The 25,048-nt window shown below is 47.5% G+C and overlaps 1 protein-coding gene across 12 annotated transcripts in view; it reads left to right on the top strand.

Moving 5' to 3' along the window:
- Positions 1-25,048, top strand: part of NDOR1 (NADPH dependent diflavin oxidoreductase 1) — a 132,597-nt gene that overhangs the window by 35,683 nt on the left and 71,866 nt on the right. For 6 of the 12 annotated variants that reach the window (XM_085855777.1, XM_085855779.1, XM_085855775.1 and 3 more), the window contains 11 exons: positions 2,165-2,266; positions 5,254-5,460; positions 5,608-5,729; positions 5,853-6,070; positions 7,742-7,849; positions 19,943-20,057; positions 20,696-20,839; positions 22,160-22,280; positions 22,440-22,544; positions 22,911-23,098; positions 23,685-23,757. In XM_085855777.1, the coding sequence (XP_085711903.1) occupies positions 2,165-2,266; positions 5,254-5,460; positions 5,608-5,729; positions 5,853-6,070; positions 7,742-7,849; positions 19,943-20,057; positions 20,696-20,839; positions 22,160-22,280; positions 22,440-22,544; positions 22,911-23,055 (1,387 nt within the window). In that variant the 3' untranslated portion in view covers positions 23,056-23,098; positions 23,685-23,757. Of the gene's footprint in view, positions 1-2,164; positions 2,267-5,253; positions 5,461-5,607; positions 5,730-5,852; positions 6,071-7,741; positions 7,850-19,942; positions 20,058-20,695; positions 20,840-22,132; positions 22,281-22,439; positions 22,545-22,910; positions 23,329-23,684; positions 24,879-25,048 lie in introns of those variants that run through there. The other 6 variants (XM_085855780.1, XM_085855782.1, XM_085855778.1 and 3 more) reach the window with 6 other exon arrangements.

The raw sequence follows: 25,048 nt of genomic DNA, 5'->3' as shown, positions 1-25,048 counted from the left end.
AATCCGTTCACAACTTTTTAAGATATTTCACTCACAGACAGACAGGGTGAAAACGTAACAAAGCCCAAGTTTGAACTCCACTAGGCCCCAGGGGCTTTGAAGCCACAGTTTCTTTCTCTTAAATTACAACATGTCATTGGTCCTGGCATACTTGGTGAGCAGATATGCTGAAAGTCTTTAGTACTATGGACACAGAGATACTCGTCTAATCATGTGCTATCTTCCACATTTACTTGCTGGTTGATATTAGTCATTGATGGCTTACACAGATAAATGAAGTCCAGTTCTTTCCCCATACGTCTGTAACTTGTCTTGAATCAATGTATTACCCACTCGCCTCCGAGCTGTCTAGCTTTGTTTCTAATGTTGACCCAACTATAAACTCATCCTGGTGTTACGCAGGCAGGACGAGGCATCAATGTGTGTGCCGTCCTTCAGAGGGATGTTAAATTGGGTGTACTGTTTGCCAGCATTACTTAGTGGGTGTTAAAGATACCACGGTGTATTTTGCAGCATTAGTTGAGCCTTTGCCGGCATCCTGAACAAAATGCAAATTCTTCCTCAAAATCTGCAGGAGCAAGTGCATCAACAGCAATGCCACACCTCAGTAAAGATGCGCAATGAGCGGGTTCAATCCGGATTTAAATCCCAGTCTAATCTGCATTCGTTAAAAACAACCGTTTTCTCTTCAATGGCATTGGTTGGTCATTATTGGCTTATGTCACTTGGAATATACATGACATTTCTGAAAGACTTCGTAAAACCTCTATCACCAAAACTTGTGCATCAAGTGAAATTTGAGGTGAATGAAAATATACTCGTACATGTTTCTATGTTGACATGTTCTTGAACGATATTGCGTTAATAATCTCAACATCACTCCAACAGCGATAAATAGCTTGGCCATAACTTTATTGAAGAGACATTCAAACACTGGGGGGAATTTTTGATTTTTCAGAACCAGACTTAATGTTGTTCAAAAACTACTAAGTTTCAAAAAATATTTAAACCACATTATAGCTGAGAATTTTTGTGAACCGAAAAATCAAGGTGAACTGGTAGGCTCTCTCGTCAATTAAAGCTTTTCAAACTCGTTTCTTTGGGGTTTCTGTTGGCCAACCACACCCATCTTATTGATAACACAAGGCATGGAAGGAACTCTGCTGACTTCAGCTTGTGCACCAGTGGACTATATGTCATTAAATACAGTAAACCTTTAAATATCATGGGTTTGAATATCACCATTTTGACTAATCACGGGCAACCTCTTTATGTACCGATTTAGCTATCGTGGGCTTAATTTCGAGCAATCACTGCTTTTGAGCTGAGCTGTGATGGTTATTTCGCACCACAGGCTTTTGCACACCATTAAAAATGGAATGGCACCGAAGTGTAAAACGACACACAAAAGTGATTCTTTTAATTTTATTTATTCCTAGTTTATATAGCTGCAGAATGATTTATAAAATAAACCCATCAACAGATTACAAAGGGAAATGATTGAAGAGATTAATAGGGGAGGAATTGTGGGGGTGAGGGGGCATGTTGAATCGCTTCGGAACGTTTAATCTGCTTCAACACAGCAGGAGACTTCATCGTAAAGCCAATCTATATCTATTTTACATGTTTATTTCAATTGTGATGTGTTTATTTTTGGCTGTTGCCTACCTTCCTCTTTTTTTTTTTATCGAAGCCCAGGAACCTAACCTCCTTTTTCTGATAGGAAATTGGTTTTAACTATCACGGTTTTAAATATCATGGCATTTTCCAGGAACGTAACCCCTGTGATATTTATGGGTTTACTGTAGTGTGAATGGTTTTTTTTAATCTCGGAATTTTTGTTTGTCATTGAGAAAGGTTAGTTGTTTTTACTATTGACTTGCTCTCGGTAATAAAAAAAAAACAAAAAAAACATTTTTGCCTTCGTCTGTTCCCTTCCTGCCCAGATGGAAGCAACTGGAATCTAATGAGATCAAATCTCTCTGCTTATGAATAATGTTTGTTGGATGTGCCTGTGTCTGCCTTACCTCTTATGCACTCTCATTTAAGGTCACTGTCATTTCAGGTTAGTTTTAACCTTGCGGTGCTATTGCTGTGATGTTGGTACAAACCTCAGGTTTGTCACTTATCCTTGTTATGCTTATGTCGTGTGTGTTTGATACAGCTCAGATGCTATCATTGACCCCTGGCTCCTGCAATTCTGGGGCAGAATCATGGAGAACCTTCCATTGGATGAACAGAATCGTCTTAATAAAAATGATACTCTGTAAGTCAATCTTATACAAGTATATTTAATGTTATTTCATACAAACGCTTGCTCCATTATGTATAGATATTGTGTTTTGGGATTTTGTTTGAGAAAAATCTTTTTATGCCCCCGCTGACGAAGTCGCCGGTGGCATGATGTTTTCGCGTTGTACGTACGTACGTACGTACATCCATTCTAATTTTCTCTGTTTTCACTGCAACTGCTTATCTGATTTATGCAACATTTTCAGCATAGGTGCGACTACTCATGTAGAATGTTTTTATTATAATTACTAGTGCGTGCCCGTACGTGCGTGGCCGTACGTGCAAAAAAAAAAAAAACTTTCAAACCGCGTGCCAGAAACAACCACACAGGCCGTTCCTTCGCTCTCGCGGTCCCCAGCGTCAATTGTGACGTCATATCAAACAAAGAAGAGGAATTGTGACATCATAGCACCGTGTCTTGTCATTGGTTTGGTAAATGAATGGCCATAACTTGGGAACTACTTGTCCGATTAATATCAAACCTTGAAAAGGCACAACCACAGGGCCCCAGCAATATACCTGGCAAGTTTCAATTAGATCGGGCCAGTGGTTGTCGAGAAACAGCAGTCACAGACAGACACACAGAGATTGGTGGAATTATCGATAGATGATGTCATAGGTCACGTGGTGTCGCAGCCATGTTGGAAAAAAAGGAAAAACTTTGGACCTCTGTATCTCCAAAATCGTTCCATGGAAAAAATTGAAAATTGGCACATGTGAAGTACTCCCCATGGGAAACAAGTTCGATTTTTTTTTTTTTTTTTTTTTTTTTTTTACCTCTGCCGCCGAAGGTAGATGGAGGTTATGTTTTTACCCCTGTATGTCTGTTTGTTTGTGAACAAAACATCTAAAAAAAGTTGTGGACGGATTCGGATGAAACTTGGTGGGCAGGTTGGGTATGTAAGAAGGAAGAATTGTTTTGAATTTTGGTGAAAATCCAGATAATTTCTTAAGTGATTCTTCACCATTGAGTTGTTACGGTTGTGGGGGTAGATGGAGGAATTTCATAGCAAAGTTAGGATTTTATAGAGTTGCTTGGTCCGTGGACATGTAGAAGACATCTCAATGTAAATTAAGGAGGGAAACTGTGAGCTTAAGTGTTACTTGTCACCACATGGGGTGAGCCTGGTGTTGGCTCAGTGGTGAGGGTGGCGGCTTGGGATCCTAGGGTCCTGAGTTCAAGTCCTGTTGGCCGCTGAATTAATACACCAGAGGGTTGACTCAGCTTGTCATCCTTCCGAGGTCGACAAAATGAGTACCAGTTCCAGTGTGTGTACTGTTAGAGGGGCACTGCATCAGCGACACAGTCACGCTTCAAGAAATGATAGCTACCCCGGCAGCTAAGCTGCCATACGACCACCACCACCACATGGGGTGGGGAGTGGCGCTGTGTTAATTAGATAGGGATTAAGGCCAATTTCCCCCAGTATGTAATTGCTTCCTGTGACCTTTTCCTATGTTTTTGCATTTACAAGCCAGCAATGAAAGAATTACTTTTTTTTTTATAACGATAACAACCAAAATAACATGCCGCACATCCAAGCAGGTGAGAAGCCCCGCCTTTCCAGCTTCATACCCACAAGTCATGCCCTCAGAGGCTTATGATTGGTGAGTGTGATGTGAGGGTGGGGCAAGATCGAAGAGCAGACAGGAAGATTGAGAGGATGCGGTAGGTGAAAAACATGGCTGGGACAGAGGATCTCGCTTTGCTCTCCTCTCGGCATGACGAATAGGGCTAAAATGACATATAGCAGGATATCTCAAAAAGTTGTGGGCAGGCCAGGTATGTAACAAGGAAGAATTGATTTGACTTTGGTGAAGATTCGGATCCAATAATTTTTTTATGTGATTCTTCACCATTGAGTGACAGGGCTAAAACGATATATAGTAGGATATTTCAAAAAGTTATGGACGGATTTGGACGAAACATGGTGGGTGAGTTGGATAGGTGACGAGAACAAGCCGATTAAATTTTAGTTCAGGTCCAAATCCAAATCCACACTATCAGTGGGATACAAAACATAAACAAATCAGCCTGGCAGAGGTATGCTCTCGACCGAGTGCCTTCTCGTTTGATGATGCTGTCATAGGTGGCTTCATTATGACATCATAATTACACATGTTGAACGCTTTATCTGATCAGTATGAAACTTTTTGAGGGTCATCTCGGTCAAAATTTTATGGGGAGGGGAGGGGGAGGGGGTTGGAAATCGAAGACATCATCGGTCACGTGATTTGGCAGCCATGTGTTTTTTTAACACAAAAATCTTCTCCGAAACGGCTGAACAGATCGAGGCGAAACTTTACAAGTGTAATCGCCTATCCACGAGAGAAAAGGTTCACCTATGATGTCATAGGTCACATGGTTTGGCAGCTATGATTTTTTTGAAAAATAAACCTTTAAAAACCTTCTCCAGAACGGCTTCACAGATCGAGGAGAAACTTCACACACATGTGTCCCGGAGCCTTGGGGATACCAGGGCGCTGACGAATAATTAATATCACATGGTCTGACAGCCATATTGGTTTGAATGAAAATCTTTGAAAATATTATTTCTCTTGAACCGCTTCATCAATCGATGTGAAACGTCACAGTTATGATCTCGTAGTCATGGGGAATGTTTGTTTGAAATTTCAACCTGATGGGGCACATGGTCTTGCAGCCAAAGTTATTTAATATTTTGAATCTGGGTTCAGGGATTTAAACCAAACTTAGTACAAATATGTATAATGATGTAAAATGTGTGTGCAGGCATATCCAGTGACATCGAAGAGTGCCCTTCTCGTTTCTTGTTACTTTATTTTTTTTTTTTTTTACTCTCCCCTTCCCCATACCCCCAATAGTTCTTTTTTAAGTATTTCACACTAGAACCTGCAGCTTATCATGTGAGCTTCATCCTTTACCAGTGATTGCTCCTGGATTCATCTCAAGCCTGATGGACATGCATTCTGCTCTCTTAGGCTGCCGGCAAGTTACCGACTTCATTACATGGACAGCGGAATAACTGTGAAGGAATCGGGCAACCCCGAGTATGAAACCTCCAGCAAAACGCAGTCCCAGTTACCAACGTTCCTCGCAAGTATGATCTCCAATGAAAGGGTCACGGTGGAGGACCATTTCCAGGATGTCAGACTGATCAAATTTGACATTTACAACTCTGGCCTGCAGTGAGCATCACACCAACCATCCTGCCTCGTCTTGGATGTTAACTACACATTTATTTTGACTGGTGTTTAATCGTATCTGTGCAGTCACTTAGATGTACGTTTCTCGACTTTTGTCATGGTTATGTAAACTCTTCAAATTCTGTTCAGGTTTCGAGCTGGTGATGTAGTTCTTATTCAGCCATCCAACCTTCCCTCCATGGTGGAGGAATTTTGCTCCTTGCTGAAACTACACCCGAATAAACTTTTCATTCTTGAACAAAACTATGAAGGTTAGTTTCTCTTGTTTTCACCATGAACAGTTTGTTTTCTTTTTTCTCATGTTAGTATGGAGGGAGAGCAAGATGTAATGTGAAGTGGATGAGATTGAGGTCATGATGTTATATGCTTTGTAGAATTACCTCTTCCTGCACTTCCACGACCATGCTCCCTGCATTACTTGCTGGAACATGTACTGGACATCTCCCGTGTTCCACGGCGTTCCTTCTTCCAATTGCTCTCACGTATTTCATGCCACACCGATGAACGAGAGCGCCTCATTGAGCTCTCAGAGCCCACAGGGCTGGATGATCTATACTCTTACTGCAACCGGCCTCGTCGAACCACGCTGGAGGTGGGCTGGCTCCACCATCCTCAATAGTTTATTTTTTGCAAGTTATTCATTTATTTTGATCCATAATTTTGAATGTATTAAAATGAATTGTTTTTACCCCCTAATAGTGTTTGTATAATTCAGTTAACTTTGAGAGGAAGAAAACCTCCATGCGAGTTCCTCATACACCCAACAACCTTGGTGTTGTTCATAAACGCAATGTTGGCAATTTGGATCCTCTTAAGGGTTTAACATGCTGACAAAGAGTTCCCTGGATCTCCAAGGCTGATTTCCCTGGATTGAGGTGTTTCCCCAGATCAGCAAATTAAAGTATTTTCTTCGTATTACGGTCTTATTTTATATGGAGCATGTGGGTATGAGTAGCATCATGGGCTGAGGGCACAACTGTGTCGCTGATGCAGTTCCCCCTGTAGATAATCAGGAATTTGTAATTTGTTCAGGGTGCCAGCGATAGCTCACATACTAATCGCGAAGGACACCGTGAAATGGTTAACATTCAACTAATGCTGGCAGACAGGACGTCCAGTTTAATGTACATCCGAGGGTCGTCACACACATTGATGAATCACCCCGCCTGTGAAACACCAGGATGGCAGTTTTCGCTGGGTGGCCATTCAAACCCAGACTAGATAGCTTGGAGACGAATGTGAGTATTATGTTAACATCTGTTCCTTTCAGTGGAAGACCACCACATGTAACATATGAATGTATTTAACATGATGTCCTTTCACAGTTAATTACTGTGCTCTTTTTTTTTTTTTTGTCTTGTGCTGCAAGCGTCTTGACCATTCCCTTGGAGACTGCCTTCACAAACTTGTCTGTGATCATGTCTTTTCTTGCATACCAAACTTCATTTTTATTAATATCGACAGCTAAGCAATATTGAGTTGAGCAGACATGACGAGCTCCAGGCCCTTGTGTTGAAATCATAAACAATTGTAATAGGAGACTCTAGTGCATGGGGATGATGGTCAGTCACACGAGCCAGGAATTCCAAGTCCATTCCTCGGATAATTTAGTGGAATCTGGGAAAGTTGGCCACTATGCTTTTAGCCTAATGTCCAAAGCCAGCTCCTTAAACCCAAAGTGGTAACTCTGCTTTCCCATTAACTTAAAGTGAGTCAATCGATTCATTGAGAACCGACCACAGGCTAAGCTCCTATCTGAGTAGTTTGCTCATACTCTTGTGACCCCCATGTTTAAATACCATATAATGTGTGTACTACTTCATTGTTTACTGATGTTCACTTAAACCATGTGCAATTTGGCTTCTTGCTGTGATACATTGGAACAAATAAAACCATTTTCTGATTGGATTTGAAGGTTCCTGGAAAAATACACCTTCTTCTACTGGCCTTGTTCCACAGGTAATACATGTAAACACTTCTCAGTGCTCGTTAGACTTTAAAAATTCCAAATGCACACCAAGTGTATGAATTTGAAAAGTTGCATTAATCGGACATTGTGCAGTACATACTAGAATGGTCAAAAGATAAATCGTAGCCTCCTGTTACAACACAAAATCGCATGAGATGCAGCCAACTTCCCTGCATAGTAAGTATGTACCAGCCCAGTAAGTTATATCACCAATGAAAAGTACTTGCCTATGATCAATATTTTAACTTCAAAGCTGTTGACTTAAGCTCTACATTTCCTATTCTGCCCGAACAGGTCCTTCAGGACTTCCCACATACAGCAGCTGGACTTTCCATTGACTACCTGTTTGATCTGATCCCAGTGATACAGCCACGTGCTTTTTCCATCGCATCATCCCCATTGGTAGGCCCATGGGGTTATGGCTGAGCTAGGTGACAATGGTGGATCCATGTAGGAGGTTTTGGGAATTATTTTTTCTTGTTTGACTTGTTAGGTGGGGTTACCTCCTCACCAGTTGCCTCTATCATAAGTGTTGTGTCATGAGTGGATTGTTGGTAGCCAGAATTTTCAGATGATTTTGCAGCAAAATGCAGTGTTGTGGAAAAAAATGACTGACATCGACCCTAAACATTTGTTATTTTCAATAATCATTGTGTGACCAAGAATTGAAACATTTTACTTTAATATTGTTGCGAATTCGCGGCCCGCCGGCGTGCAAACGACCGCGTGTAACCAATAGCGGCCGCTTCGCCCACTGAACGTGCAATTCAGTCGTGACCATCTCGGAACAATGCCGGGAGCTAGTCACGGGTGGGGGTTTAACCTCACCACAACTCAGTCTGCATTCTACCCGCGGGAAATAGGGTCCGATCGCCGAATGGTCGATTTACCTAAGTACCCGCGCGGATAGCGTACTGAGGAGTTGTACCACGCCACAGGTCGACTCCGGACACGAACCGCTTAAGCGGCTCATTCCGTGCTACAAGGATAACCAAGCGGAGTTATCATCGACCTTGACGGTTCAGATTAGTTACCGGGTGTTTTAAACCCACTATTAATCCCTTACGTGATGCAAGATGGAGATTCAAACAAAGGAAAGGACGCAGCGAAACGGGGAACAATTGGACCAGCACATTTATTCCGCACCACACGACAGCGCGGAATGCACGTATATTACAGTCAAGCAAGAAAACGCAATAAAAGCAAGTGAAGAGACACACGCAGATCTACAACCGAATAATGCAATTCACACGGCAACACTTAAAAGAGTTCTACTTCACCAGACTGACGCCACACACACACGTTTACACAGAACCCAAAAGAAATGGAAGTAGCGACTTCCCTGAGCGTGTCGAGTCCTTGGCGACCGTAACTCCGAGTCCCTCCGGCATGGTCCACTGGGCTTGTGCCTCGCGCCTGCACGTGTCGTCCGCCCGACAGGAACGAAGGAACGAACGAACGAACATAACCTCAACCTCTTCCTCTGAACGAATGAACCAAGAGCAAGGACTCTCCAACAACTCTCGACAATTCTCCTCCAGGGACAAGGGAACCGGGACTCTCCACGCCCACCCTTTTGTAGGGTCTGGCTCCGCCCTTCCCTCCGCCCCGTGCCCCGCCCGTTCTTGGCTCCTCCTTCCTTCGAGACGCTTCCAGAAAATGCCTCGAAGGGGGGCGTTCCTCTCCCCCGGCCGCGTCACACCGCGCATCCGCCAATCGGGAGAGGACGCGCCACCCCCTCCCCCTTTCTCACCAAGCGCGGGGGAAAATGGCGGGAAAACCCCACAGGCGTTGTTGGTTTTCTTCACGCGCCATACGACGAGGGAAGGAAGATTCGGGCGGGAGATATTTGCGCGGGAGTTTTGGGCGGGAGATGCCCCTTCGCACCCTCGTTGCTGCTGCCACTCCGCTCCTTTCATCTGTCCTGCGGAGATCGTGACCACACGGTGCTCGTTGAATGGCGAGTGGCGAAGATGGTGGCAGCATAGTTGTGGAAGGTGGTGTCGTGGTGTGAAAGGTGTGATTGTTGGCGTCGTGTCGTGAATGGCGTGATCGTTGAGTTGTTGGTTGTGGCGATGTTCGTGGTTGTTCTTGCACCAAAATAACGACAGCAAAAGAAAAACGGCTAACTGAAGAATCGCAGCCCGAATGGATCACATATATTCCTTCTTTACAACGGGTTTGGGCTAACTACACATGGACTTATCGATATATCTCACCTGAGGACCCTTTATTGTGTAATGCGAATTTCCACAGCTGTAACACTACCCCCTCCCATTTTTATAGACTCATCCCGCGTCGTCAAATTCTCGTGTACCATCATGTGTAGTTTCCCCCTAATACGTTTTACCTTCGAATCCCTGAGTGCGACATTCAGTGTATTCGTGTCCCCAAAATAAATAACCTGAGGGCTGAGTAACTAACTAACAAACACACTCATCCGGACGACTTAAATAAAATGCCGGCGCTAGACTGACATGCCGGGGGCGCACTCATATACAATACAACTTAACCTTATAAATTTACACTAAACCATGGCCCAGGATCAATGAACTCTGCAAAGAGAGAAGTTAGCAGGGAGCCAGGCTGCTCGCACGCAGTCTCTGGCTCATGAAACGCAGGTGTGGGGAACGTGGCCGGCTGCTCACATGCAGTCCAAGACCTCCCCCTTTTAAATGGATGCCGTGAACAACGAACGACGCACGGGCCGCCACTGCAGGCCCGTGTTGGAGCTGCCAACAGGACAGTTCTTGCGGCTTCACGACGATCCCGGCGCACATGGTAATGAACAGGGGGGGGGGGGCAAATCGAAACAGAACCGGGGCAAAAAGTAGATGAGGGCAGCAGGTATGACATGGCAAAGGTGGCAGGCACACACAGCCCGCAGAACTAGGCCGCTGCAGGCGAACACAGCCAGCGGACGATCCGACCGGCACAGGCCTTGAAGCAACAGCCGCAGACGATCCGACCGGTACAGGCCTTGCAGCAAAACAACAGCTGCTGATGAAGTTGGCCGGCCTTTGCCTTGCAGTGGAGGTTGGTGGAGGGAGTGCGGTGGTGCTGGCCACTCAGAAAGTGGGCTCGGACCTACCTAACTATTTCCCTCCCACCTATCGCCTTTGCCTGTCTCCGTCCATACCCACTCCCTTAATTTGTAAAATCCAATTTAGCCCCAACTTATTTTTTTTGTTATTTTTATTTTTTGCTCTTCCTACCTCTCCGGTGTAATTCGTCCCCTAACCCCCTTTACCATCATTGTTCGGCTAACCTACCGTCTCCTAGCCTACTCCCAACCCCTACGTTCCCTTCCCAGAGGGGAATGAGGGAGGGCTAGCATCCTGTGTCGAGGCCCAACTCAAGCCTCAGGATGGCCTCCTCGGACTTCAGCGATCTTTACCCAAAGTGGGTCCAGCGGCCCACAACGAGAGCGAAGGGATGGATGGTGCGGAGGGGTACACATCCTAATCTACCCTATCCATTATCACTTAAACTACCCCGGGGCTTTCAACAAGCGCCTCTCGCTTAAACTATCGGTTCGATCAACCCAGATTCCCATCGCCTGTGTTGGTGTCCTCACAATTTCGGGCCATGCCCCCCCCCCCAATTTTCTGTCCGTGCCCTCACACGGTCTCATGGCTGGGACGCGTGGCTCCCTTGACAGGCACTACCCTCTGCCGATTCTCTAACAATGGCACGCCCGGGCACTACACTGACTCCGAGCCTACCAGCTCCCTAAACACCGGGGAGTGCCCTCCCTGGCGACTCCCCTGAAATGCTCACATGGCAGGCTGGCTTCCCGGGCCCCTTTCTGAGGGTCACCCGTGCCCACGACACTGCCCACGCTGCTCATGGCGCCTTGGGCCCCCGCACCATGCGGGCGCACCCGTGCCCACTACACTATCCCGGCCCCCCATGGGCCCTTGGCCGACCACGGCCGACTGACCCGGTGCCCGGGGTACCCACTCAGCGATACTCACCTTTCGCAGCCACGCTCCCGGCCCGTCAACAGGGCTCCTGTACCCCTCCAAAACAGGTTTCGAGCCTACTTACACTGACCCTGGGGTCCTTTGGGCAGGAGTCACTCCTCCCCCCAATCACTCATCGCACCATGCATTCCACATTCACTCCATACCTACAGGCTCGCTGGCCTCACTCACTCAACATGTTTCCTTTCCGCATTTCTCAACTCACTCATCGCTGATCTCTGCCATCCTTCTCACTACTTCCCCTAACTACCTCATGCTCCCACGTCGTCCCTTAAACTAATAGCACATCCTTTTAACACTACGTAGCTAAGCTACATCCCCACTACACATTCACTGCTGTCACTGTCTTCAAAATCTTCCATTCGCAGGGGGGATTTCCATCCCTCCCGACTGGGCTCGTGAACTCGTTGAAAGGCTCTGCGAGCCTTGCGCCTCTGCGGGAGCGGCTGTTCCAGCACCATCTCCTCCGGCAAGACATAATCATGAGGGCGTAAGGTCGCCCAAATAAGGTCTCAGGCGGTCCGCGTGGACTATCCGGGGAAGGGCCCGTGGTCCCATTTTAATTTTCAGGACCACGTCAATGATTTGCGCCAGGACGACCCCCGGGCCCTGACAAGGTGAGGTGAGCTTTCGGGCATCTGCCCTTCCTCCGCCGGGGGTTGATGAACCAAATCTTCGCCCCCGGTGGGTACTCGCTCACCTGGCTCTGGTGGTCGTACATGCGCTTCATCTTTATGCCCGCCTGTTGGAGCTGGTGCCGTGCGAAAGCATAGACCTTCTCCATGCCTTCCTCCAACCGACGGGCATAGCCCTCCCCCGGGGGCCTACCCAGCCGCTCAGGCGTCGGACAGCACAATAAATCGACGGGGCTTCTCAGCTCCCGTCCAGACATCAACAGCACCAGACTACACACGGTAGACCCATGCTGGGACGCACGATAGGCCATCAGGCGGTACAGGAGATGTTCGTCCCAGTCCTCCTGGTTAGCGGCGGTGAAGAGGGCCAATTGTTGGACCAGAGTCCTATTGAACCTCTCCACCATGCCGTCCGACTGTGGTCTCAGGGGCATTGTCCGTGTCTTCCGAATTTCCAGGAGCCTGCACACCTCTTTTAGCAATTGGCTCTCAAAATTTCATCCCTGGTCCGTGTGCAGCTCCTGTGGAATCCCATACCGACATGCGAACCCTTCCACGAAGGCCCTTGCCACGACCCCAGCTTCCTGGTTGGGAAAGGCAAAGGCTTCTGGCCATTTGGTGAAATAGTCCATAATAACCAGGATGTATCGATTACCTTGGCGAGTGGGGGGCAGTGGTCCCAAAATGTCCATGGCCACTCGCTCAAGGGGGGCCCCAACCTGATGTAGTCGGAGTGGGGCCCTCATCCTCCGTGGCCGGTCCCTTTTTGGCAGTACAGGCGTCACATGCTCGACACCAGTTCTGTACATCGCGCCCCATGTTAACCCAATAGAACCGCCGGCGGACCCGCGATCTTGTTTTGGTCCTGCCCAAATGGCCGCCGGCGTGGGTACCGTGCACCTGTTTCAAAATTTGGGTTTTAAACCCATCAGGGACTATCACCAGCCAAGAAGTTTGTTCCGAGGGAATCTCCACCCACTTCTGTACAAGATGTTGTCCCTCATTTCTAGGGTCCTCCACTGAGCCCAGTACGCTTTTGTTCGCGCCCCGAGTGGGGTGATCTCCTCCCCACTGGGCCTCCTGTTTTCCTGGACCCACTTGTACACTGGCCCTATCACGGGGTCTTCCCGCTGGGCCGTGCTCCATGCCAATTCACCAAATTCCTCCCCTGCGGTTAGTGGCAAAGTTGGGCCTACCACCCGGGCCGCACGGACTGGGAGTTTCAGGGAGGTGTCTGCCAATTGGTCCCTCTCCTCATGTCTCGTGCAATATCTGCAGTTTTCTCCCAGACAGGGGCGTCGAGAGAGCGCATCAGCATTCCCATGAGCCTTACCGGCTCTATGGGCCACACTGAAATCGTACTGCTGCAACTTTTCCAACCACCTTGCAATCTGGCCCTCCGGTTCCTTGAACCATAAGAGCCATTGCAAGGAGGAATGGTCAGTTCGAACCAAAAATTTCCTCCCGTACATGTACGCGTGGAAATGGCTCACTGCAGACAGCATAGCCAATAGCTCCTTGCGAGTAACGCAATAATTTCGTTCGGGCCTACTCATGGCCCGACTGTAATACGCGATCACTCTTTCCACGCCCCCCTGTGTCTGAGACAAGACTGCTCCCAATCCTTCCTGGCTTGCATCCGTGTCCAGGGTATACATCTCGTCATCGGTGGGGTACGCTAAAACGGGTGTGGATGTCAAACACCCCTTTAATTTGAGGAAGGCCTCCTGGCATTCCCCCGTCCAATTAAATCTCAGCCCCTTCTCCGTTAACCGGTGAAGGGGCCTGGCTATCTCCGCAAAGTTTGCCACGAAGCGCCGGTAGTAGGAGCAAAGTCCCAAAAAGCCTCGTACCTGTTTGACAGTTGTAGGTACGGGCCACTCCTCTACCGCTGTAATTTTCCCGGGGTCGGTCTTCACCCTGTCGCGGCCTATCACGTGCCCGAGATAGGCCACCTCTGTCGCGAACAAAGTGCATTTCTCCGTGCTCAACTTCAGCCCTGCCTGTCTGAGGCACCCAAACACCTGGTCCAAATTTGCTATCTCCTGGGTGAATGTTTTAGCGTGTGCCAGGACGTCATCCAGATACACCAGGCATGATTGCCATGGCATGCCGCCTAGTACACGCTCCATCAGTCTCTCAAAGGTGGCGGGGGCGTTACACAAACCAAACGGCATCACAATGAACTGATACAGTCCCTTCCCTCTGGAAAATGCCGTTTTCTCCTTCCCCATCTTATCCATCTCCACCTGCCAATACCCAGTCTTGAGGTCCAAGGTTGAGAACCATTTAGAGCCTGAAACTGCATCGAGGGTATCATCAATTCTAGGCAGGGGAGAGGAGTCTTTGAGTGTCACGTTGTTCAACTGTCACGTCACGCAGAAACGCGTGGTCCCATCCTTCTTTTTGACCAGCACAACCGATGACATCCAAGGACTTCCCGAGGGCTCAATGACACCTGCATTGAGCATCTTTTCAACCTGTTCATCAACCTCCTCTCTTTTGCTCCATGGGAGCCTTCGAGCAGGCTGACGGACAGGCCGGGCCCCATCGGTGTGGATCTGATGTTGCACCAGGTCCGTACGTCCAATATCCTCGGGTGACAAGGAGAAGATCCCCATGTGTCGGTCGACCAGTTTATATAAGGCCTCCTGCTGGGCATCCTCCAAATCTACACTACTACGATTTACCATCTCACAAATGGGACCAGGCCAATTCCTAATTAAGTCTGGAGACTCCCTCTTGGGCCGGTCCGGCTCGACGTTATCGTCCCTCAGCTCTGCGACTTCTATTACTGGGGTGCAATCTGCCACCTACGTGCCCCGCCTGATAGTGCGTGGTTCCGTGCTTACATTTATTACCCGGACGGGCACGACTGGCCCGTCGGTACTTACCAGGGTGCGGCCCACGACTAACCCCGGGGTTGATTGACCTGCCGGTAGTTCCGCCAGGCCGCAGGAGCCCTGCCACGTTCGGTGTGCTCACCACCTGGCCGGGACCACCGCCTCGGCACCCGGGGGAATGACCACGGAGTCGGGGCCCTCCAGCTCCACTCTCTCATCCGTGCTCACACCCCCTAACGGCAACTCCTCACCACCCAACTGCATGACCCCCCCGGCCCAAGTCGATCTTGCAACCACCGGCCGTTAGCACATCCAACCCTATTAGACATGGGTCGCACACCTTCGCCACCCAAATCTCTATCCTTGTTTTCACGGTGCCCAATTTAAAAGACACGAAACCACGTCCTATGATGGGGCCGTTGCCCCAGTAGCTAGCTGCAAACTATGGTTTTGCAGACGGTGGATCTCATCCTAACCGTCTACCCTCGAATCAAGGACCACAGGGCTGATGATCGTGGCGCTTGCTCCTGTGTCCACAACGGCGTCTACCCCTACGCCGGCAACTTCGTACTGAATTGTTAAGCTACCATTGTCAATTTGGTCACAATTGATGACCTGTCGCAGTTCTGAGGGCTCTTCTCCGTCCGAGTCTGCCGAACACGGCCCTACATGTTCGGCACTTCTTAGTTTCCCGGGGATTGGTGGGGGGGGTGATGGTTGGGCCTGGCTATCCCTATTGGCCCGGGGCGGAGTTGGTGGTCTGGGGGGCCGTGGCTCTTCCCTTCGTGGGGGCCTTTCCCTGCACGGGGCGTTACACTCCCGTTGCAGGTGGTCCCTCGCGCCACAATTATAACACCTCCTCTGGTAAGGTGTTTGCCTCCGGTATGCCGAATTATACCCCCTCCGTTCCAAATTGGGGTACCCCCTGATGGCTCATCTCCCGCCCTTCCTGGGCCCGACCGCCTCAGTCCAGATCTTACCAACCGGTTATCAACCGCGTTCTGGACCATCTTCTCGATGGTCGCCCATGGTAACCACCCTGGCTTCCCTCGCATTGTCATTCACGGGGCCCACCTGCCGGACTGCTACCGCATGCCGCCCAGCCCCTCCCAACGGCGTTCTGGCTGCCTCCCAGCAGGCGGCAGTATCAGCCGCCTTCTGGAGGTTGTCCGGGCGCCATACGGTCAGCAATGCCCCGGCATCGGTGCTCTCTATCGCTCGGAGAAAATGGTCCAGGGCAATTTCCTCCCGGTACTCCGGCAGCATGTTGGCGTGCGCGATCCCCACCAAGCGGCGAATATCGTGTGCCAATTCTCCCAGTGGTTCCTGGGAGCGTCGTTTGCGCCCGTTGAGCTGAGCTTTAACAAGCTCGCTCTGCTGGTCCATGCCAAATCGGTTTTTTAGGGCCGAATGGAGATCCTCCAGGGTCACTCCCTCGCTGGGTACCGTGGTCAGGACTTCCAAGGCCACGCCACGCAGGGCCGCCTTGAGCTGTGCCACACCCTGCACCTCGTTCCAGCTATTGCCTCTGGCCACACACTGGAACTGGGCCATATACGCCCTCAAGTCCGTATTGCCATCGTACGGGGGTAGCGGCACCCTTGGTCCTTTTGAGGTCCCCCCTCCAGTTCCCAAGGGACTCCTGGAGGGGTATACCTCCCAAGTCCCAATGGTGCCTACTCCAGCAGGGTCCGAGCCATTTGTCCGGGGAATTTACCACCCCTGTCCGTGTCTGTCCGTGCCCCACGTCGTCCCGTTTACTCTCCCAAGCCATCGGACTCGCACTCTGCACACCCACCGGAACAGTCATACTGGGTGCTCGCATTAAGCCAAAAGACCCCGCGGCCTCTATTCTCCCCAAGCTCGGCATGCACACCCCTGCATCGGGCAACCCTCCTACTCTGCCCTGTGACGCCGGCCCCACCTGGGCACGATCCGCCTCGAGGGAGTATATCCTCTCCCCCCTGTTCCCGAAGGAGGTCACCCTGCCTCTCACACCGGGTCTCCACACATTCCACCAGTCTCCTCTCCATTTTCTTTATTTCCCCCTCTATTACCTTATTTAGTTCTCCCATCTCCCGTTCTCCTCCCTTTTGCGTCCCTAGCGATAGCTCCCCGACTTTCTCTCTTATTTGCTCCACTTCCCCTTTTACCTGTCACCTCCTTAGTTGTCTTGGATATTTCCTCCCCCTTCGTCCTAAACCCCTCTTTCGTCTCGCCCTCTTGTTTTTCTATCCATTTCCCCAGTTCCACTGTCTTTTCTTCGGCTTTCCGCTCCATTTCCATCATTATTTCCTCATGTCTCTTTCTACATTCATCCCCTACGGCCTTTAATCCCTTCTGTGTCTCCGCTTTTACCTCCTGTCCCAGTTTTTCAACTCTCTCCGTCACGTCTCGATGTCTCCTTTCACACTCCCCTTTTATTTGGTCTTGTCCTTCTTTTACTTTTCCCATTTCTTCCGCGACCGTCACCATTTTCTTTTTTACGTCTTTCTCGCCCGCCTTCACCGCGGACCGCACCTCTTCTACATTCTTTTTCAACCCGTTCACCTCCGCTCGTATCATGCCGACCTCCTCTTTCAGTTTATCCTGCAGGCCTATACCCATGCTCTGCATCTCGCCCCGCAGTGTTTGCGTATTTGCCTCCATGTTGTTTTTTATTTCTTTCTTCAATTCTTCCTTTATTTCCTTTTTCATTTGTTGCATATTTGCATTCATTTTGTTATTCATCCTGCACGCATTTGTTTTTATTTAGTTAATTTGTTGCGTATTTCCATCCATCTTGTTGTTTAATCCGCTATTCATTTCTGCCAGCATTGCAAATAACTGCCCCATGTCGAGTGCACTTGGCTGAGCCGATTCGGCAAGGATCGGGGGGTTTTGGCGGAGAGGGGGAGGGGAGGTGTCATACACCGCGGCCGCCGCTGCACCCATTTCGGGTTCTGGGCTCGGTTGGGGGGGAAATTGTTCCTGCATCACAATGGGAATGTCCTGCACGGGGATTTCATCCTGGACCATGGATTCTAACACTCCCACATCCATTTCTACTACCCCCGGCTCCCGCTCACCTTGAGACTCCATCTTATTTCACGTACGCGATTAATTTAGCTCGCTCATAATTTGGGGGGAACGGGGGGGGGGGGTCGCCTCGCACACCCCTGGTCCGTTCCCCATGAATTTAGCTTGGAGGCGGGGTGGATTCGAATCTCACTCCCGGACACCAATGATGCAAATTCGCGCCCCGCCGGCGTGCGAACGACCGTGTGTAACCAATAGCGGCCGCTTCGCCCACAGAATGTGCAATTCAGTCGTGACCCTCTCGGAACAACGCCGGGAGCTAGTCACGGGTGGGGGTTTAACCTCACCACAACTCAGTCCGCATTATACCCGCGCGAAATAGGGTTCGATCGCCGAATGGTCGATTTACCTAAGTACCCGCGCAGATAGCGTACCGAGGACTTTTACCACGCCACAGGTCGACTCCGGACACGAACCGCTTAAGCGGCTCGTTCCGTGCTTCAAGGATAACCGAGCGGAGTTATCGTCGACCTTGATGGTTCAGATTAGTTACCGGGTGTTTTAAACCCACTATTAATCCCTTACGTGATGCAAGATGGAGATTCAAACAAAGGAAAGGACGCAGCGAAACGGGGAACAATTGGACCAGCACATTTATTCCGCACCACACGGCAGCACGGAAGGCACGTATATTACAGTCAAGCAAGAAAACGCAATAAAAGCAAGTGAAGAGACACACGCAGATCTACAACCGAATAATGCAATTCACATGGCAACACTTAAAAGAGTTCTACTTCACCAGACTGGCACCACACACACACGTTTACACAGAACCCAAAAGAAATGGAAGTCGCGACTTCCCTGAGCGTGTCGAGTCCTTGTCGACCGTAATTCAGAGTCCCTCCGGCGTGGTCCACTGGGCTCGTGCCTCGCGCCTGCACGTGTTGTCCGCCCGACAGGAACGAACGAACATAACCTCAACCTCTTCCTCCAAACGAACGAACCAAGAGCAAGGACTCTCCAACAACTCTCGACAATTCTCCTCCAGGGACAAGGGAACCAGGACTCTCCACGCCCACCCTTTTGTAGGGTCCGGCTCCGCCCTTCGCTCCGCCCCGCGCCCCGCCCCGTTCTTGGCTCCTCCTTCCTTCGAGACGCTTCCAGAAAATGCCTCATAAGGGGGGCGTTCCTCTCCCCCGGCCGCGTCACACCGCGCATCCGCCAATCGGGAGAGGACGTGCCACCCCTTTCCCCTTTCTCACCAAGCGTGGGGAAAAATGTCGGGAAAACCCCACAGGCATTGTTGGTTTTCTTCTTCACGCGCCGTACGACGAGGGAAGGAAGATTCGGGCGGGAGATATTTGAGCGGGAGATCTTGGCGGGAGTTTTGGGCGGGAGATGCCCCTTCGCACCCTTGTTGCTGCTGCCACTCCGCTCCTTTCATCCATCCCGCAGAGATCGTGACCGCACGGTGCTCGTTGAATGGCGAGTGGCGAAGATGGTGGTAGCGTAGTTGTGAAAGGTGGCGTCGTGGTGTGAATGGTGTGATTGTTGGCGTCGTATTGTGAATGGCGTGATCGTTGAGATGTTGGTTGTGGCGATGTTCGTGGTTGTTCTTGCACCAAAATAACGACAGCAAAAGAAAAACGGCTCACTGAAGAATCACAGCCCGAATGGATCACATATATTCATTCCCTCTATACAACGGGTTTGGGCTAACTACACATGGACTTATCGATATATCTCACCTGAACACCCTTTATGGTGAAATGCGAATTACCACAGCCGTAACAATATATACATTTCCGTTACCTAATTTGCTGTGTTAATTGAAGTTGGTTCTTTCATTTATTGTTTTTTTTTAACATAGGTTTCGGCTCATATATACAGACATAGGAAGGAATCGTTTCCAATAGACCCATCATCATATGAGGAATGAAAATATAGGTTGGTGCATTTCGGCCTCAGCAAGTCATCCGTGTGGCTTTTATTTTTTTTTTTTGGCCTTTCAAGGTATTTCCGGATGAGCTTCACATCTTGGTTGCTGTGGTGCAGTACAAAACAAAGTTGTTTAGGCCCAGAAGAGGCCTCTGCTCTTCTTGGCTTGCATCATTGGACCCTACGAAAGGTCAGTTCAACTTCGAGTAGAGGTGACTCATAAAATCCTGCAACTCCCATATTTCAATTCCCTCTAATGATCATCATGCTACCCTCTACTAACTTGATTTTAGTCTCCCAATGTACTTATGATTAAATGAAGAGTATATCGATGCCACCATTTTCCTTGTTCCACTGTTTACTCCATACAAATTATTCCATGGGCCTTAAAACACTGAAAATAAAAATAACAAAATATAGGTTGTCAGCCTTAGTATATTTCATGGACCTGTGTGTGTTTGTTTGTGTGTTTGTCATGCTACTCCTCCTCCAGTTCTGGGCTGATTACATCCAGACTTGCTTCATCAGAACAACATGACCCCAATTAGTGCATAGGGATGTAAATGTGTATCCTGTAGTGCCGCTGCTCTCGGTGGGAAAGGGTTTTACAAGTCCCCAACCTTTAGAGTACAGTATTCCTGTCCCCCCCCCAACGTTTTTCAGTGCAATGAGGTGATTTGAATGACGTAACAAGAGATATTTTGAATTACACATTGGAATAAGACCACAACCCCCTAGCCGCTCCCATTGGAAGTGCTTCAAGTAACTTATAATATCACAAGCTCGTGCGCCATTTGGCAGTATGCCTGACAGTATCTGTGCCACTAGATCCCATCCACATACCACTGCAAATACGGCCTGGATCGTTTTCCTTCCCGAATGGCCCAACGCCCATCATCATGGTAGGGCCGGGCACTGGTGTCGTACCCTTCCGTGCCGCCCTGCAGGAACGCCAAGCACAAAACAAAACAGGTGAGAACAAGAAAAGGAGCAATCAGAGATTGCAGACCCTCGCCAGGACTTGTTTTGTGTGGTGTTTGTGTACTGGTGTGTTCCTTAATTGATAATTATCATAAACATAACTAGAACTGCCACTTTATAACTGCTGGCAGTGATGATCGGGTACCAAGACGTCCCACTTTGATCGAACACTTTATCCTGACCCATGGCGTTTATGATTATTCAATTGAATTCAGAATGAGATTAAATTAAATTCAAATCAAATGGAAGACCACATAGGTACAGTCCTGCATTGGAGTCATCAGAAGGAACCCAAACAAGCAAAAAGCAAAGATGAAGTCATCAGGAGGAACCTGGGTAGGATTTGCATTTCAGCTGCGACTTCTCTACCCTCAAACCCATCCAGGCACAGCCAAGTGAGCCTTTTTTTAAAAAAAATACAAAACAAAACAAAAAAACCCAGATTCAAAAATTAAATAATTCTGCTTGCCACACCATGCATCCGATCAGGTTGAAATTTGGAACATACAGTATATTCCCCATCACCAATACATCATTGTGAAGTTTCACATCAATTGATAGAGAATGAGTTCAAGAGAAATAATTTTTAAAAACATTTTCACTCAATCCAATATGGCTGCCAAATCATGTGACCTATGATGCCATATGTGTGATAGTCTTGTTCCTCATGGATAAAGGGTCATACGTGTAAAGTTTTGCCTTTATCTGAGCAGCTGCTTCAAAGATTTTTGAAGGTTTTTGTTTTTTTAACAAGATAGCTGCCGAACCACATCATCATGACTGATGACATCATCAATTTTTTTTCTGTGGACCAATTTATCCCAAGATTCACAAATTTTCATACTGATCTGATGTAGCGTTCCATGTATGCAATTATGACATCATAACGAAGGCACCTACGACATCATATAAAAAAATCGCATATTCTCCATGAGAAGTACTTGCCATGTGCCAAATTTCAATTTCTTCTTTGGCGTGGTTTCGGAGATACAGAGGTCCACAGTTTTTCCTTTTTTCAAGCAATGGCTGTCGCACCATGTGACCTATGACGTTATAATTAGCATTAAAACATTCTACATGAGTCCTATGGTGAAAAATTAATGTCAATTCCGACAATCGGCTGCAGAGAAAACACTAAAGTTCTGCGCGGACAAACAGACAAACGGACCCAAATGCAATACCCTCTCCTCTGGTGATGATAAAAAGTCACGGCGTTGCACATGTGGTGAAACGACTCCTCCTTGAATAATTAATTGGTGTCTTGTTCCTCAAACTCAACCTTAGCATTTGCCTGACATTTCTCTGGCACAGAGAATGTCCTGTTTTTCGGATGCCGAAACTGCCTCGCAGACTTCCACTTTCAGCATGACTGGGAAGAGGCTGTCGATCGGGGCTTCTTGAAGATCTTCACAGCTTTCTCAAGGGACCAAGTAAGTTTGTTGAATTGTCAAAATCTACCAGGCTCAAAAAAGTATTTTTTACATGGCATTAAGGGTCACTGTTCTAGATCAGAAGTTGGATATTTTCTGAGTACAGGGATGACAGGATTGTGTAACAAGAGCTGCCTGGTGCACATGTCTATACCATCGGTCTCAAAACAGGAGCAGAAAGTGTATGTCCAGCACAAGTTACTGGAGAATTCCAAGGTCATATGGGAGCTTCTAAGCAAGAAAGAGGCTTGTTTTTACATCGCTGGGTATGTCTTTTATCTGGCAGCAAAAGCATGATATGTAACCCGTTATTACTTTTAATTTTGGACATTTTAATTTTAATCCAATTTTGGATTGGTGGGATAGGTAAAGCTTTGTTGCATCATCCTCTATAGTCTATAGCATGGATTCCATTGTGATGGTACATAAGAAACTTGGCTTGGAGAGGCAAGGCTGTTAGATCTGCTTGTGATCAAAGTCTGTGAAGAATTCTCAAAAAAAACCCTTCTGCAAAATTTCTCTGTAATCTAAAATGCACTGTTTAAATCATTTGGCAGGAAAGAGTCAAGTTTTCAATGGATTGTATCTGTTCTACAATGGTTTTTTTTTGTTTTTTTTTAATGCATTTTCAGAAATGCTCAGCAAATGCCCAATGATGTTCTGAATGCTCTTCGGAGAGTGGTGGAGAAAGAGGGGGGACTTTCGAAGGAGGAAGCCAGGCGGATGGTGTCAGGCCTGCAGGATTCCAAACGCCTTCAACAGGAAACGTGGTCGTGATTATGCATCGTGGCTCAAAAGCAAGTCATGTTTTGATTGCCATGTGAGTGATGGGACCGATTGAGTTCTGACTCTAATAAATTACAACTCGGACTGCGAGCAGTGATGGTCGGCTTCCAGCCAGGTCGGCACTTTCGGTGTTGTAAATGCAGCTTAAGAAAGTTTCACATGGATTGGTTTCAGCGGTTTCAAAGGTCGAAGTTCAAAAAACAAAATTTGTCAAGCACGAGTTAACATCTGTATCGATACACAGTTAAAGTTTCATAGAGCTGGCTTTAATGGTTTTCTCTGAATTTTCTCCACAAACCTACAGAGAAAAATAATCTTTACAAGAACAATAGACTTCCTGCTGGGAGCCTATTTAGTTAACTCTTTTGCCATGATATCAAACAAACAAGGAAAACAAAAGGACCACTTGAACAAGACAAATCTCTTTTGTTCCGTTTGTCCTTTTGTTATCACTTGGCACAGGACAAGAATAGAGATTGCTCAACTCAGCGGAATATACCCTTGTTATAGAGTAGAATCACATTTCTCTTGTTATTTGACTGAAGACTATTTTGAAGCATTGTTGACCATATATGCCTTCGAACAAGCAACTCATTTCACCATTTGCTTGCACTTGAAAGGATGATTTTACTGAGATTGGTGCTCAAGGAAGAGTTGATGACTCATCAACAATGGAAAAAAGGAACTAATTTGGTAAGGAAACAGCTCCTGCTCACCTCCTTATTTGTTCATCTTTTTACCTGCCTGTGGGAACGAACTTCCACATTCTCTTCAATCTCATTCTTTCCTCCAGGTCTTCATCGTGTAGCGCCGCTCCAATCTCATTCTTCCTCCTTCTAATTACCAGTTTCCCTCATGAGTTTCCTTCTCTATCCATCTTGTCTACCCCATGCATCCTCTCCTACCCCTCAATCCTCCCCACACCCACTGTTTGTCCAAGTTGCCTTTATATTGGCCTTAACGCTGTTGGTGTTTTCCCCCTCTCTCAACTGTTAATTTTGTTCTGTTGTGTTTTGATCCATTCAGTATAGTAATACTAGCTCTTCCAAGAACCTCAGTAAGTATACAAAAAAAAGATAATGGAAGTAGGAAGATAAGGAAGTAAATGGGATAAAGGAGGGATGTGTTCTACAAATGAACAGAAAGTAAAAACTGACAAAGTTCATGTGAAAGTGCCATTGTACAGCAGAAAACTCAAAATGGAACTAGAATGACACTCGAAGAGCGCATAGTCTCGTCTCGCACGTTCATTATGAACAAAAATACCATTGTTAACTGAACATGCAACTATTATGGCCCATATATCCATATCATCCATGCAGCACCCTATGATGTCATAGTTTCTTGGCATGGGTTCTGAACATCATAAATTTAATTATCCACTAACATCAGGTCATAGATCAGATATATGAAATTTCAGATAAGAATTTCAATTCAGCCAATTACGGCTGGAATACCACTTTTCCAACGTCATCGTTAACACCCTATATACCCCAGGGGGAGTTAATGACGTATGCCAAGTTTAAATATTTTTGGTTGAACTGTTTTGGAGAAAATGTCCAAATTCTTTCCTTTAATCCAATATGGCTGCCATACCATTGGCCGATGATGTCAGAGTTAGCAATAACATATTTTCCATGGGGAGCCTCTCCTATGTTTAAAATTTTGCATCGATTGGATAAGCTATTGCAGAGAACCATTTTAAAAGTGAAAATATATAGATGCGGACGGACACACACACACACACACACACACACACACACACACACACACACACACACACACACACACACACACACACACACACACACACACACACACACACACACACACACACACACACACACACACACACACACACTGCAATAGTCTTGCATCCCTTTCAGGGCGAAACTTAAAAGATCAGGGATCGCGGTTGGTGGCTTATCATCGGGAAAAACAAATGGACAAAGTATAGTGATTTCAGGCAGAGTTGAGCATTTAG

Source organism: Eptatretus burgeri, chromosome 14 (genome assembly GCF_056783735.1).
Source record: "Eptatretus burgeri isolate ZD-2024b chromosome 14, Ebu_testis_v1, whole genome shotgun sequence".
Lineage (NCBI taxonomy): Eukaryota > Metazoa > Chordata > Myxini > Myxiniformes > Myxinidae > Eptatretus > Eptatretus burgeri.
The sequence above is the reverse complement of the archived record's forward strand: the minus strand, read 5'-3'. Positions and strand labels throughout refer to the sequence as shown.